The 13,845-nt window shown below is 33.8% G+C and overlaps 3 protein-coding genes across 15 annotated transcripts; 2 read left to right on the top strand and 1 right to left on the bottom strand.

Moving 5' to 3' along the window:
- The first annotated feature begins 496 nt into the window (after nucleotides 1-496).
- On the top strand, nucleotides 497-3,694 carry LOC107409661 (uncharacterized). Its single transcript, XM_048479328.2, has 3 exons — nucleotides 497-1,336; nucleotides 2,949-3,059; nucleotides 3,178-3,694. The coding sequence occupies exons 1-3, from the start codon at nucleotides 701-703 to the stop codon at nucleotides 3,331-3,333; spliced, it is 903 nt and encodes a 300-aa protein (XP_048335285.1). The 5' UTR covers nucleotides 497-700; the 3' UTR covers nucleotides 3,334-3,694.
- LOC107425315 (uncharacterized) lies at nucleotides 3,464-10,339 on the top strand. 7 transcript variants are annotated; one of them, XM_048479319.2, is made up of 16 exons: nucleotides 3,464-3,603; nucleotides 3,733-3,763; nucleotides 3,975-4,289; nucleotides 4,457-4,522; nucleotides 4,644-4,692; nucleotides 5,090-5,235; nucleotides 6,063-6,164; nucleotides 6,531-6,602; nucleotides 6,699-6,802; nucleotides 6,895-6,976; nucleotides 8,034-8,126; nucleotides 8,756-8,820; nucleotides 9,082-9,094; nucleotides 9,187-9,264; nucleotides 9,814-9,922; nucleotides 10,034-10,339. In XM_048479319.2, the coding sequence occupies exons 3-16, from the start codon at nucleotides 4,164-4,166 to the stop codon at nucleotides 10,129-10,131; spliced, it is 1,203 nt and encodes a 400-aa protein (XP_048335276.2). In that variant the 5' UTR covers nucleotides 3,464-3,603; nucleotides 3,733-3,763; nucleotides 3,975-4,163; the 3' UTR covers nucleotides 10,132-10,339. The 7 variants fall into 7 exon arrangements, 6 of the variants coding, with proteins under 6 accessions (XP_048335276.2, XP_015890789.2, XP_015890786.2 ...); XR_007242544.2 differs by lacking the exons at nucleotides 3,464-3,603; nucleotides 3,733-3,763 and having other exon boundaries at nucleotides 4,077-4,289; nucleotides 9,187-9,290; XM_048479321.2 differs by lacking the exons at nucleotides 3,464-3,603; nucleotides 3,733-3,763 and having other exon boundaries at nucleotides 4,260-4,289; nucleotides 4,457-4,526.
- Nucleotides 10,340-10,559: 220 nt separating this feature from the next.
- Nucleotides 10,560-13,268, bottom strand: LOC107425289 (F-box protein FBW2). Of its 7 annotated transcripts, XM_048479325.2 has the most exons (5): nucleotides 13,080-13,223; nucleotides 12,971-13,019; nucleotides 12,411-12,468; nucleotides 11,903-12,227; nucleotides 10,560-11,502 (listed from the first exon to the last, which is right to left on the bottom strand). In XM_048479325.2, the coding sequence occupies exons 4-5, from the start codon at nucleotides 12,208-12,210 to the stop codon at nucleotides 10,800-10,802; spliced, it is 1,011 nt and encodes a 336-aa protein (XP_048335282.1). In that variant the 5' UTR covers nucleotides 12,211-12,227; nucleotides 12,411-12,468; nucleotides 12,971-13,019; nucleotides 13,080-13,223; the 3' UTR covers nucleotides 10,560-10,799. The 7 variants fall into 7 exon arrangements, with proteins under 7 accessions (XP_048335282.1, XP_060675016.1, XP_048335284.1 ...); XM_060819033.1 differs by lacking the exons at nucleotides 12,411-12,468; nucleotides 13,080-13,223 and adding an exon at nucleotides 13,250-13,268; XM_048479327.2 differs by lacking the exon at nucleotides 12,411-12,468 and having other exon boundaries at nucleotides 10,560-11,233; nucleotides 11,321-11,502; nucleotides 12,971-13,226.
- Between the last annotated feature and the right edge of the window lie 577 nt (nucleotides 13,269-13,845).

Consider the following 13,845-nt stretch of genomic DNA (forward strand, 5'->3'; position numbering starts at 1 on the left):
CATATGAAATATCCAAAAAATATATTTTATTATCAAATTTAGAAAATTAATTTGATTGATACATATATATATTCATATTTAAAAAGTTAAATAATAAAAATAAAAAAATTAATAATTTAAATTTTATTTTTAAAGTATAGATATAAAGGCATACTACTAAATCCACCCCGTCATTAAAAGATAATATTGAAACAAATTGAATGAGTTATTATTTTGTTTATATTATTTTATGAAAATATTAAACAAGGAATTTTATTACTTCTATTGTATCCATTTCCATACCAAGGTTATTAATTTAATAAAACTAGATTTTCTTTCTTTTCAATTTTTTTTGAAAGTAATAAAACTAGATTTTCAAAAGTTTTTATAATTTCTTAAAACAGTAAAAATATTTTTCGAGATATTTTTAGTAATTTATTAAAATTTCGAATCGAACCAAATCGAAAAGAAAAAAAAAAAAAAAAAAGGAATAATGAAATTCAAGCCGTTACAAAATAGAAAATACCCACCCAATCCTCACTCGCGCGCAGCAAATTTTTTTTTTTATCGAAACCATCACCAAAAGCTTTGTCTTGTCTAATTCTCTCACTTTCTCCGTACCAGCCAAGAACCACAAAACCCTAACCATGAAAAACTCTCACTTGCTTCCTTCGAATTCTTCAAAATCCATATCGTAGGCTCAACGAAAGCCTCAGCGACAATGTCGCTATCTTCTACGGAACTCTTCACCTCCTCATCTTCTCCTTTCACTCTCTACTTCGCTCCCTCTCCTCCCAAAAACCCTAGCTTTCTCTTCTTCCAATTCACTTCCCGCCATTCCTCGCATTCAAGGCTTAAGCTTTCGAATCCTTCTGGTTTTGGTTCCATCAGGATTCGGCAATCTCGAATCAGAGCTTTCGACTCAGATGGCACTTTGCGGAGAGATGGAACGGTCAGTAGCAGCAGTTTCAGTCTCGATTCCTTTCTTTCTGTAGCTGAATCTTTGTGTATATTCTCGTCCGCTATTGTTGCGATTGGCTTCACGCTTAATTGCGCCGTTCCGAGCTCGAAGAAGACTTTTTTGGAGGTAATGGGGACAAAGGTTTTGCCCTATGGGGTTGTGATGATGGTGATTGGGGTTGGAATTGGGGCGTGGATTAGGAGGAGGCAATGGAGGAGGATATGCAGAGAGTCGGTGAAGGGTGGGCTGGAGGTGAACTTGCTGGAGAGGATTGAGAAATTGGAGGAGGATTTGAAGAGCTCCGCTACCATAATTCGTGTTTTGTCTAGACAGCTTGAGAAGTTGGGTATACGTTTTCGTGTTACTCGCAAAACTCTGAAGAAGCCCATCGCTGAGGTATTGCTTATTTTTCAGGAAATGATTGATTTTAATTTTTATTTGTTTACTTTAGGAAGACCGACATGGGAAATTTTTACAAAGTAAAAAAATTCACTCAATGCCTTTTGAGGCAAGGCTTCGGAGTCGTGTTTTTGATACAATATGACTTGCCCTGTTGGTTGGTGGAGAGCTGTGTCCTTTTAAAAATTTGGAAACTGTGACAGAACAACACGCTTGTTTGGTGAGACAGAAACAGAGAGGTGTAGGGGTGCTCATCCAATTTTTCCTAGGTTAGTGTTGTTCATTTTCGTATTAGTAACAATGTTTTTGATGATATTAATACTGGAAAGATTAAGAGAAGGTGGGAGCAGAGCTACATACTTCGAAGGTGGAAAATTAGAGAGGAGGGAAATGTTAAGTTGAAGTTACCCTAATAGAGTAAGCTTGGAGAAGATCTTGCACACTATTTTGAGTTAAAGCGTTGAATTTGTTAGTGGTAACTTACGTTGTCTGTGCTTGGATTAGTTCCTTGAGTAATTTACTTGAAATAAATATAAAGTCATAAGTGTAACTTTCTCATCCCAGTAAGAATAAGGAGCAATTCGTGTGCATTGAGTTATAATAATGAAATTTGCACTCGCTGTGATTTTGGTTAGATTTGCATTATCATCTTACCTTCTAACTCTGCTTTAATACATAAGGTGAGTGTATAATTTATGCCATATCATATAACTTGAGTAGCTGAGGGGGGACCGTTCTACTAACTTGCAAATGCATGGCGTTTTTATTTTTTATTTTTTGGATTTAGCAAATGCACAAAATATCTTCAAGTATATCGCATATTTTGTTTTGTTTCAGAATTGTGAGGAGAGATCGTCATTTAGTGGGGTTTACAGAATTGTGGGAGCACTTCAGTAAATTAAGGTAAGATGGATGCTTGGCATGTGCATCCATTAAGCAGTGATAACTATACATGCATAGGAAAGTGGAAGAATTGCATGTTGCCCATATGCCTGTAGAAAGTCCCAGACTAATTTCAACCATCCTTATCCTCTAGACAAGAAAGGAAAGTGGAAAAATGAACTTTTCCTCTTTAAAATCTCTATTACTGTTAAAGTCAAAGAGTTCAAATTCATGCCACTATAGCAGCAGAGATAAGGTTAAAGAATGTTCAGTGATCACCAAGTGGAGTGGAACATTGGTTTAAAGGAGGATATTGGATTACCCATAAAACCATGCAACTTAAATTGATTGGTGCTAATAGTCATAAGGAACTATGAGAGTTTGTACAAAAAGATTACAATAGGAAACCAACACTGACAAGCTTCTTAACATGGCCTGTGACCTAACTATGAGAGTTTGTACAAAAAGATTACGATAGGAAACCAACACTGACAAGCTTCTTGACATGGCCTATGACCTCATGATAGAGTGACTTTTTGGAGAGAAGGAAAAAAAAAAAAAAAAAAAAAAAAATTTATGTTGAGGTTGTTGGGATCTAGAATGCTCATCCAAAATAATGGGTAAAGGCATTGATATGACATGCTGTTGCTACGTATTAGTAATTATCTTTACTAAGACAAGCAGCAGGGTTTGCATCTGATAATGATTTCTAATTTTGTGGCTGAAGACTGCAGCTTTGGCTAAAAAAAATTCTGAGGCCACTCGAGCTTTAGCAGTCCAGGAAGACATTCTGGAGAAGGAGCTTGGTGAAATTCAAAAGGTTTTGCTGGCTATGCAGGTGAGTTCAATGTCAACAGCAAGGCCCTACTTGTGCTTATTAAACACATTCAAAAAGTTTAATTTGCTGGATATCATTTAATCTGACTGTTACTTTTCAAATTGAATGTTGTCTACAGGAGCAACAGCAAAAACAACTTGAGCTGATACTTGCGATTGGGAAGAGTGCAAAATTATGGGAAACCAGACAGGAAACCAATAAAGAACAAAATAAGATTGAAATACATGATTTGACGGAGGATGGTATAAAGCAGAAGGAAGCTCACCAAATATAAGCTTTGGGTAGGAGCAAAAGAGACTGCCTATGATTTTGAAGCAACGACTTAATTTTTCTGATGTTGTTGGTGGCATGAAATCGAATAAGTGGATAGCTTTCATAGAATCAATTATATGGTTTGGAGGCATTGCATCTTTAGCGGAGTAGAAAGAAGTTTTTGTTTCTCTGTGTAGGTCATTCTAAGGAGGGTAAAGGGAATATCAGAAAGGGGAGAATAAGTTGAAAATGCACTCATTCCTGGTTGAACAGAGGATTGTATTTCTATCAAGTAATGCACAAATTCCAAATGGTTCTTTCCAGTGACATTGTAATTTCTTGTCGATTGTCAAATAAGTATTTTATTTATTTATTTTTTTTAAGGCTTTTCCATGAAATACTTTTTTATGTGTAATAACAGATTCGACCTGCAGTCATCATTTAACTCGAAGGTTCGTCTCTGCTCAAAAACCAGGCTGAGGTCTTTCTGCTTGGTGAAAAATAGAATATTGAAGGAGTTTTATTAAAAAATATATATATAAATAATTTGAATTAATTTTGTACAAATTTTGTATTGCAATTTTACTATTTTAGCATCTATCTTTAATTATTAAAAAAAAAAATGTTAACAAAAAATAAAACTGGGATTTTTGGGGCTTCTAGGTTCTTCAAATCTAGGCCCAAATTCTAAGGATTGGACCCAAGTCCAGACGGCCATTTTCTAGAAGCAACGACATCATTTTATGAGGAACATGACTACTGTAACGTTCTCAGTTTCCCGGCCACCGAACTCCATGCTCCAAAAGCTGCAAGCACATAGAAGAGCTAAGAGAGAGAGAGAGAGAGAAAGAGATGGAGAGATTGAGGAAGCTAGAAGAGATGCAGAGGATGATGATTTTGATGGAATCTCACGGCATTCTTACGAATTCATCCGATCATGATTCTACTCGCTTCGTCGCCAATCTCATCTTCTTCCTTGTACTTCTCTAGAAAAATTTCATTTTTTTTACGAACCAAATTTCACATATATATAATCTCATTTTCGTTGTTTCAATTTTGTTAAAAAAAAAAAAAAATCTAAAAAAATTTCGTTCCAATGTCCTTAACTTTTTGTTTGCTTTTGCAACATTAAAATTTCGTAAAAGATTCAACCTTGTGGGGAGCTTGACTTTGACCAAAAATGGACATTGGTTTCTGATTGCATTCCTAAAGTAGGTATTTTTAGCTCATCAAAATCTGATTTCCCACTAAATTTTTCTTCAGTGGAAGCAGTGGGTTTGATTAGATATATATATATATATATATATATATATTTTGCTTTGTTTTCCACAGATGTCTGCTGGGTTTCTAGAGGAAGCATCGCTCTGTGTTAGTCGGGAAGGTATTGAACACAAAAAAAAAAAAAAAAAAAAAAAAAAAAAAAAAAAAAGAAAAGAAAAGAAAAGCACAACCTCTGACTCTGTTTCCCCAACCCGTTTTTCTCCCCTTTTCCTGATATAAAGAAACCTTGTGTATTTAGCAATTGTCAGAAGAAACCTGTATTTTCTAACGAAGTGAGTTACTTTTGGGTTCCTTGGAAACTTGTTTTGTTACTTTTAATTGTTCAAGAGGGTCACTTTGGGGTTCTATGGAATGGAGTGCCTTTATGCTCAATGTATTGTATCTTGAAGGGGATTCTGCTTCCCATTTCACAATTTTAAGTTGCCGTTTTTTTACCTGAAAACTTATATCTGTGTTGCCCTGTCAAATTTTAGTGCTTGAGCATGCTTTTTTCTCAGGCTATAAACAACACACTGCTGAAAAGGCTTTGCAGCTTAACGTTGAGTACAAGTCAGATTCAGATCTGTCTCAAACTAATTTTGGACAAATGGCTATGGTTGGGATGGATGCGATGCAACGATCAAATTCTACGCTTGAAGATTTTGTAAGCGGTTTGTGTTGTTCTTGAAGGGAGGATTTCTTCATAGGGCTTTGTTTCGTTGTACAGTTGAATATTCCTTATGATAAGTTGAGAATATGAATGGAAGTTAGTTAATATTAGCTGCATGATTGTATATTGATGGAGAGAAACAAATTGCTTTCTGATAAGAGTTGTACAGGTTTCATGGCATTAAAGCTAGCATGTAAAAGCATACATATCATAGTGATTCTTGACTTTCCTTTTTTCATCTTTAATCATTCCCTAATGGCTTGTTTATTGCTGCTTCAAGAATGTGCATCCAAGCTTTTTAAGGTAAGCATGTAAAAATTCGTAAACAGACAAATTCAGCATTAATTGGATGTAAACAAACACAAATTTAATTTATCATACCATTTTTATCCTTTACATCGGATGGAACAAGCAATATTTGAGCTATCATTTCATACATTTTAACCTGACAAGCTTTTCTTCTGAGGTTAATCAATTGATGGGATTATAATGTTTTAGAATTTCTGTGTTGTAATTTCTATTTATGCTGTTGAACTGCTGATGGAACAGTCAACTTCTGCATCAACTTAGACCTTGATACTAATTCAATAACATGTGAAAAACCAAAACTTGTTAATTAGTATTAATCCAGAGCTTGGACATTGATGTTTGCTGCTCTTTGAATTTTAATTGGTTATATGAACTTCAGCATGCAACTTCATGATCAGAATATATGTCATTGCATGCTTTTCTGTAGAGATGAATAATTATTTCCCTAAGCTTGCTGGAACAATCATGTATAAATATGATCAAGTTAATGGTGTGATTTATGCATTTTGCAGTGCAGATCTTACTTTATGTTTCATGGTTTGGATTCAACACAACCACAACAAATATTCAGATATTTACCTGTACTTTCATTCACAGAAAGTTATATCTATCAGGTAATCCAGACAAAAATAAAAAATTTAGTTCTTTTCTTGGTAAACAACTGTGTTGCATAATCTCTTTTTGATAAAGGAAATAGTTTCATTGTAATGCCGATGGAAAGATCTTCAGAACTGTTTCCATTTTCTTTGACAATGTTGAGAATATTGCCCTCTCTGTTTTAATTTCCTAAAAATTAAAAAGGAGGATGTGGAGTGTGCCTCACATAATCTACATTTTGTTTGAATTTATGATTGAAAAAAAAAGTAACTACCATAAAGAGACCTGGTAGAGGTGAGCGGTGAAAATCTATTATGCTGATTGTTGAGCCTCTGTATGGCTCATCTCCCTTTGTCTTACCATATATGTCTATGTTGTTGCAGCTGGATAGTTTGAATGAGAAGATGTTGAATTCAACAAGCTATGAAGTTGCATTTTCTGAAAGAGGATCTAAGGTGGTAGTTCTAAAAAGATTGAGAGCACTAAGCGTTAAAAATCTTGTAAGTGGGTAATTAAATTTACTAAGCCGTGCTATTTCTTTTCTGATGCAGGACGCAGATATGAGGTTAATTTCTATGTTCCATAATGTGTTCAAAAATGATCCATTCAGACCACTGGCAGGTGTACTTGAATTTCATGGGCTTTTGACCAAAAGGTACAATATGTTACTTTCTCACTGTTTTCTTTTGATGAAGGGAAAAAAAACTTTGAATTAATCTTCTTGTATTGTTTTTTTGAATATTTAAGGATAGAACAACAATTTAAGTGTGGAGAAGAGTACTGGGCTCTAGAACGAGGGCTTTGTTCTGCAATTATTGACAGAAAGGAGGTATGTGCACCATCTTGGCCCTGTTCTAGAAATACTTTGGAACTTAATGTGGACATTTCTCATGAATGAACATAAAGTTATGCACCTTTTTGCTACATGTTTGGTTTCTTAATGGGAAAGTGATGAGATAAAGGTTGTTGAATGCTAATTTTAAAAGAAAGGGTTACTGTAGTTGGCCTACTAAACTGAAAAGTAATAACATAGATCAATAAGGTTGAAGTGACAATAATTCTTAAAAGGCTAGTAAAATCTCCAGAGAGTAACTTGACGTGACCATATGGCTTGGGTTTCTCATAGAAAGTGCTTGAGGAATTAAAGCTTACTGGATCTTGGCCAAGCTAAACAATTTGATCTTGGTCAAGGAATTAGCCGTGAAGACCAATAAATCCCTAGGAATAAGGTCGGAGATTGCAGCACCAATCACTGGAAATTGGAAGTTCTTTTCAAAGAATATTTTTGTTTACTGAATGGGTTATTTAGTCTTTTTAATTTCAAAAGTTCTCAATTTGATAATTCTTAGTACTTGTGCTAGTTTTCTTTACCAGCACTCACATACCTAGCAAAAAGCCCTGTAATTTTTGACAATACGTTAGTTTAGAGGGCCTTTCCCCTGCATGAGTATTTTGGATGGTAATTATTAGAGAACATCAGAAGAAAATTAAGTGGGCAGAGGAGCAGCTGAAAATTTTCTCTCAAAATCAAAAATCTTAAAACTATATTTATAATTTTGTATTCAGAGAACTAGAGTAGATTTTAGGGTAGTCACCAAAAAATTGGGATAAAAATATGAATTTTTGCAATTTAAAAAAATTTAGACAGAAATAAATCAATGAATCTTTAGAAACTTTGTAATTTGGACTGGGAAACAGAGATATAACATCAACATAACTTAAGCAACACTGAGACTGTATATGAAATAGCCCATAAATGTGGTGATGCCTTACCCTTTCATGTTAGATTCAAAATTACCTGAATAGAGGAAGTTTATGCACATGTAAATTTGGTTGCTCTTATTTTTTGAGTTTAACCCATCACTTAATGATCACCTGCTGTTCAGATACATGTTGAAGATGTGATAAAGGCGATTCATTTGAAATCCTTTGATTATCGAGTACTGAATCTTCTCTTGTATCAGTTGAGAGGAGAACAGGTAGTTTTCTGGATGCTTATATTTATATATTAAATTTTATAATTAATTGTAACTTCTGAATACAATTATATTCAATCAAACATTTACTTTTTTTTCTTTTTTTTCTTTTTTTTTGGTTTGCGACCAATTTATCTAGGATATGCCTGATGCTTTATTTGTTTTGATAGAAAGGTTCCAGAAATTTTTTGGACAAGATAAATAAAAATTCATGTTTATTGAAATCTTTGTTAGACAATATGAAGTAACATCATAAATTATCCCAAAGCCAACTACATAGTCCAGTGCGATAAATGGGTGTTTTCGACTATTTCTTTCTTCTTCTATTCCCCCCCCCCCCCCCACTAAAGATTGGTATTGCTTCTGTCAAAAAGGTGTTCTTCGTCATTACTATATTTGTTCGTTGTAATTTTTGGGCTATTAGGGGAAATTTTTCATTAGAAGAAACAAAGCTCAGGAACCTTTTATGTCAGTGTTTTCGCTATTGTTAATGGCAGTTATTTTTATTAAAGCCTCAAAAGAGTTATTTGATGCATTGTTAATTCTCATTTAATTTAAATGTGATATTGTGTTTTCAAGTATATTGGTGCAAAGATATTTCATCTGTTTTTTTTGTCGAAGCAATTATGAAGGTTAATGAGTTGCACATGGATTTCCTTTCGGTCTCAGAGTTCCTGGTAGAAGTTGCTGATGACCTGTGCGTATTTTTTGCCTTATGCTTATATTCTATTTACATGTGGCAAATTCATGGTTTTATTTTTCCTGATGACTGTAATTCATTCTTAGCCATTTTTCTGAAAAGTCTCTCTGTAGGAGAATTAAGTGTTTTGCAGCTTTTTTGCTATTAATTTATAATGCTTTTACTGGAATAACTCATACTATTATTTGTCAATGTTAAAATTCTTTTGGTGAGCATGGTGTCTGTTTCATTTGCTGATGAACTGATGCAATGTTGTAGGTTTGACTACGAGGTGAGGTTTAATTGCTTACTGTTAACAATTAAGTTTTTTTTTTTTTTTTTTTTTAATTTCTTTATTATTTGAAATTATTGCTTCCCCTGTAGGATGATGTGGTAGAAAACAATTTCAATATTTTGCGCATGTTTGTCCGAATATATGGAGCTTCAGCCCCAACTATGCTGGTGAGCATTCCAAGCAGTTCTTATAGGTGTTCTTTTATCTTTTGTTTTCTTTTGGTGAATAATAGTTGATTAGGATTATTTGATAAACAATTGTTCATTTTTAATTGCGCTTTCTAATGCTTTTGAATGCTAAGTTTATGGCATCTCATGATGCTTGACATATCCTAGTTCTGCTTCTGGAGTTCTTTTCTTAAATAAAAATAAAGCGACATGTTTAGGATATACATATGTTTTTAAGGTTTCTGCTGAAGTTCTTCAATCTATGGTCTAAGGGACATAGCAAATATATAAAATAATGAAGATGCATTGATGCCGAATATTTCCAACTTCAAGGATGAGAGTAGGGTTAAATGGTAATGATTATCCTTCTTGATTTGTGATGCAAAGTTCTTGTCATGTTAATGGAATACAAGCTGTTTGGTTATGTCAATGTTAGTGATAGTGATGTTAAACTTCGAAGAAAAAATTTAACGTCATTCACACTTATTCGTTGTATGATTCTGAACTAGTCGATATTGCCTATACTGTAAGACCCCCATTCTTTTTCAGGCAAAACACATAACCGAGGCTGAAGAGAAGTACAACGCTATGTTGAAAACCTTAGATTCACAACTGTCCTTGAATTACCAGAGAAGATGTGAAGAAGCCACTAAAGAAGGTGATTTTATATCTGTTTAAATTTCTGGCATGTTAGGTTGCACTCTATTTTTTGTTTGCTTTATTTTTACCTGGATTTTTATGATACGTTTGGAAACGTGGAACATTTTAGGAGGGAATAAGTCTGGGCATCCGCTGGGAACATGGAGTATACCACCATTAATATTAGATGAAGAATTATATCGGTCCAATCTGCTGGATCCCAAATGAGCAATTTTGACCTTTTTATATTGACATGGCTAAGGTAGAATGTTTTTTTTTATTTTTTGTTACCCATTTCAATTTTTACCCAGATGTTGCTACCTAGTTGGTGCTACACAGACTTGATACTTATTGCAGTATTATTTTGGTGCAATTGGAAGATCTGAAACCAGAACATTTATTTCCATAATATTTGAAAGAAATTTTCGATCTGAAACCAGAACATTTATTTCCATAATATTTGAAAGAAATTTTCTTTTGAATAAGAGTTCTAGTGCATGGCATAAAGTTGTTCCATGTGATTTTGCTCTCAGCTACTTTGTTCTATCGTTCAAATATTTCTTCTATTTGTAGTTATTTTGAGTTAAATACGACATGGAAATTTTTTTTAGGCGAAATTATCCTTAACCAAAAGGGACATAAGGGATTCAAGAAAATAGTGAAAAGGATACAATTTCATTTGCATTCATATGTATATTACATAGTAAAAACGTTGTAAAATACAATTCATATAGAAGCTTAATACAAAACAGCTAAGTAGTAGATTTATCAAAAAAAAAATAAAAAAAAAAAAATCAGCCAAGCAGTAGCAAAAGCATAGTTGCTACACGAGAGAAAGCGCAATAAGAGCATCTAGCTCCATGGGAAACTCCAGCAAACACCATCACAGGCAAATTTTATGGAGACGGAGGCCAATCAAACCACCCAGCATGATCGAAATCAAAACCATCATAGAACGTCATTTCCACATCTTCCATACTCTGTTCGTCCCCCCAAATCCCATCAGACATCTCATAGTCCAACTCAAAATCATAGTCATCATCAATTTCACCAGCTAAAAAGTCCCAAGCCAAGTAACCAGAAGAACCTGAATAATTTGAGCAATCATCCCAGCCATTAATATCATAATAACCATCTTCTAGTGGTCCGATCACCTTCAGACCGCATAAAAGGAATCTCTTGACATCGAGTTTCACATTCCAACACCCTCGGACGTCCAATAATTGAAGATCAGGGCAGCTCATGATTATCTTGAGAACAGCTTCCGTATAGATTAACAGATAAGCTATCTCAAGGTGCTTGAGCTTAGGCATTGTATCTGCTATTGCAACTGCCTCGTCATTTTGACAGAATTTGTCAATTATCTCCCGAGGATACATATTTCTGCGCAATCCTGTAAGACATTTACAATGCTTACCAATTGCCTCGAGTGCAGGGGCCCCTATGTTTCTGCAGTAGCTTACATCCAAGAAAGTAAGGGTAGAAAGCCTTGCAGCAATCTGTTCCATTATTGGATCATTGACTTCGCTTCTGGGTAGCCTCAATGTCTGAAGAGATTTGGCACTTGCAACCAAAATGGATAACAGGAAAACAATATAACTACTCGAATTACCAAATTTGCAATGCTACCTAACCAAAAGAATACAACAATTATGCTCTCATTCTTCTTTCCATCTAAATCGGGTTAAAGTTACCATCTCTCTACTTAGAGAAATCATTCAACATTTTCTACCTCAGAAGCAAAGACAATACTTAACAATCTCATCTTTCTAGCAATCATCTAATATGTGTATCCTCTACTAGGTGTCTTCCAATACATCCATAAGCCCTATGCAGTCTTATTCTCAAGGTCAATCCATCTTAGAAAAGTTTGATGTTCTTGATCTCACTACTTTAATAAAACGACGGAACTTTTTTTAAAAAAAATACAGGGGGGGAGAAAAAAAAAAAAAAGAAGAGTCGAAAGCTGACCATTTAATGTGACATTGGAAATACTTACTGGTCTGCAATCAAAGGCAAAGCCTGGTCATTAGGCAAACCAGAAACACAGAGCTTGCGGAGAGCACCTGCGCTTCTGGTGATCAGCATTTCAAGCATTCGGTGAAGGATCTCAGGCCGGCGATGCCGGCTCCATTGCTCAATGTCAATCTCCTGCCAGCAATAAGGTCCAGTAACTGCTCTTCCCCATGATTTGCAAACCCTTGGTATAACAGTTAGTATCTCCTGTAATGGCAAATGCCTGAAAATTAGTCCAAGTGCATCGGGTATTAGGTCATCCCACTGGCGGAATTCAGAGTCTTCCTCCATCTAATATTCCTCCTCAACTGCCAAAAAAGAATGAAGATGACAATTTAAGACAAACAGCACTAACGAAACACAAATAAAGAAAATGCTCGCAGAATCATATCAGGAGTGGAAAAAATGAAGGAAAAAATAGTTTTTTCTAATTAGAAGGAAGAGTAAACAAATGATGGTGAAAGGAGAGAAAATTTCTCATCTTTATTTACCTAATAAAGAGCAAGAGCACCATTCATCGAACTGGCACAACCAAAATTTTTGGGAAAACTGAATCGTAATAGCAAGAAAACAAATCAAGCAATTTCCTTCTCAAATGGACATCATTTCCGACCTCAAACCAAAAAGAAAACCCCATTAACAAAACCCCATTCCCTGAATCAGCAATTCAAGGCAAATTTTTAAGGGAATGGTGGAAAATTAAAGCTCGAAGACCAATCAAATTACCATTATAATAAAGCCAAAATGTTTTATAAGGAATGCAAATCCTTGGGTAGACAAAAATTGCTAAAACCAGACAAACCCGGATAAGAAAAATACCTACAAGAAATTCTCATCGCCCAAATCATAAAAAAATTGATAAAGAACCAAAAAAAAAAAAAAAAAAAACAAAAAAAAAAAAAACAAAAAGTCTTAACGGTACAATTAATCACCAAAATCTACACAAACAATCATATGGATAACTAATTCCTCAACCTCCAAAGATTGTACGGATAGTAAGAAAAGAAAATTACATTCTAGAGAAAAAAAAAAAAAAAAAAAAAGGGATTACCGATTATGGGATATCATGGATCTGCAAACAAGTCGCAACTTATCCGGACCTGAAATGGAAAAGGGTATGAAAAAAAAAAAGGACAAAAAAAAAAAGAAGAGAAACTTACGGGGTAGAGAGTAGAGGTACAGCTGAATAGTTGGGGAAAAGTTAGAACAGAAAGAACAAAACTAGTGGAAACCAAAAGTTAATGAGTAGTAGAAAAGTGGGGAAAGAAGTGAGAGCGTGAAAGGTAAGTAAATAATTGACATGGAAAAAGCAAAGAGTACTATCACATACTGTATTTTTATTTTTATTTATTTATTTTTTTCTCTGGTTTTGTTTGTTAGATTTTTACGTTACCTTTTTTTTTTTTTTTTAAATTTTTTGTCCTGGTTTTTTAAAGTCTCTTGTACTCTGCTTTGGCTGCTTTGGAATATGAAAATGACGTCAACACCAGCTTACAAGTTCGTTGCCACAAGGCATGTGCAACCTCTGCTTGCACCACCTGTTTCAAATTATTATTATTATTATTATTTTGGTAATTTGCTATAATTTTCTTAAAAAAACTGAAAAAAAAAAAAATTCTACATGGAAGCTGAAGGATATCCAGAACCTGCATTGCAAAACAACCAAAAATTAATTTGAATATTAATAATATTAAAATTATTAAAATATTTATCAAATTTATTTATAAAATAATATAATAAATTATATTTAAATATTTAATTTGTTTATTTTTTTTAATTCACTTAAATATTTATTTTTTCATATTAATATATCAACTAATAATTCTTTAATGAATATTATTTAATAAATAAATATGGTAAATATTTTGATAACTGTATCATTACTGTTAGATATTTGATAGAGCAAAAAATTAAAAGAAAAAAAAA

This window comes from Ziziphus jujuba, chromosome 7, assembly GCF_031755915.1.
Source record: "Ziziphus jujuba cultivar Dongzao chromosome 7, ASM3175591v1".
Lineage (NCBI taxonomy): Eukaryota > Viridiplantae > Streptophyta > Magnoliopsida > Rosales > Rhamnaceae > Ziziphus > Ziziphus jujuba.

Excerpts from the sequence above, each read along its gene's own strand:
- LOC107425315 (XM_048479319.2), top strand. The coding sequence starts at position 4,164 with ATGGAGAGATTGAGGAAGCTAGAAGAGATGCAGAGGATGATGATTTTG. Across the intron at positions 5,236-6,062 it reads ATTCTACGCTTGAAGATTTT|TGCAGATCTTACTTTATGTT; the intron begins GTAAGCGGTTTG and ends TGCATTTTGCAG. Across the intron at positions 6,803-6,894 it reads CATGGGCTTTTGACCAAAAG|GATAGAACAACAATTTAAGT; the intron begins GTACAATATGTT and ends TGAATATTTAAG.
- LOC107409661 (XM_048479328.2), top strand. The coding sequence starts at position 701 with ATGTCGCTATCTTCTACGGAACTCTTCACCTCCTCATCTTCTCCTTTC. Across the intron at positions 1,337-2,948 it reads TGAAGAAGCCCATCGCTGAG|ACTGCAGCTTTGGCTAAAAA; the intron begins GTATTGCTTATT and ends TTGTGGCTGAAG. Across the intron at positions 3,060-3,177 it reads AGGTTTTGCTGGCTATGCAG|GAGCAACAGCAAAAACAACT; the intron begins GTGAGTTCAATG and ends TGTTGTCTACAG.
- LOC107425289 (XM_060819033.1), bottom strand. The coding sequence starts at position 12,210 with ATGGAGGAAGACTCTGAATTCCGCCAGTGGGATGACCTAATACCCGAT. Across the intron at positions 11,503-11,902 it reads TTGCCTTTGATTGCAGACCA|TTATATTGTTTTCCTGTTAT; the intron begins GTAAGTATTTCC and ends TAATTCGAGTAG.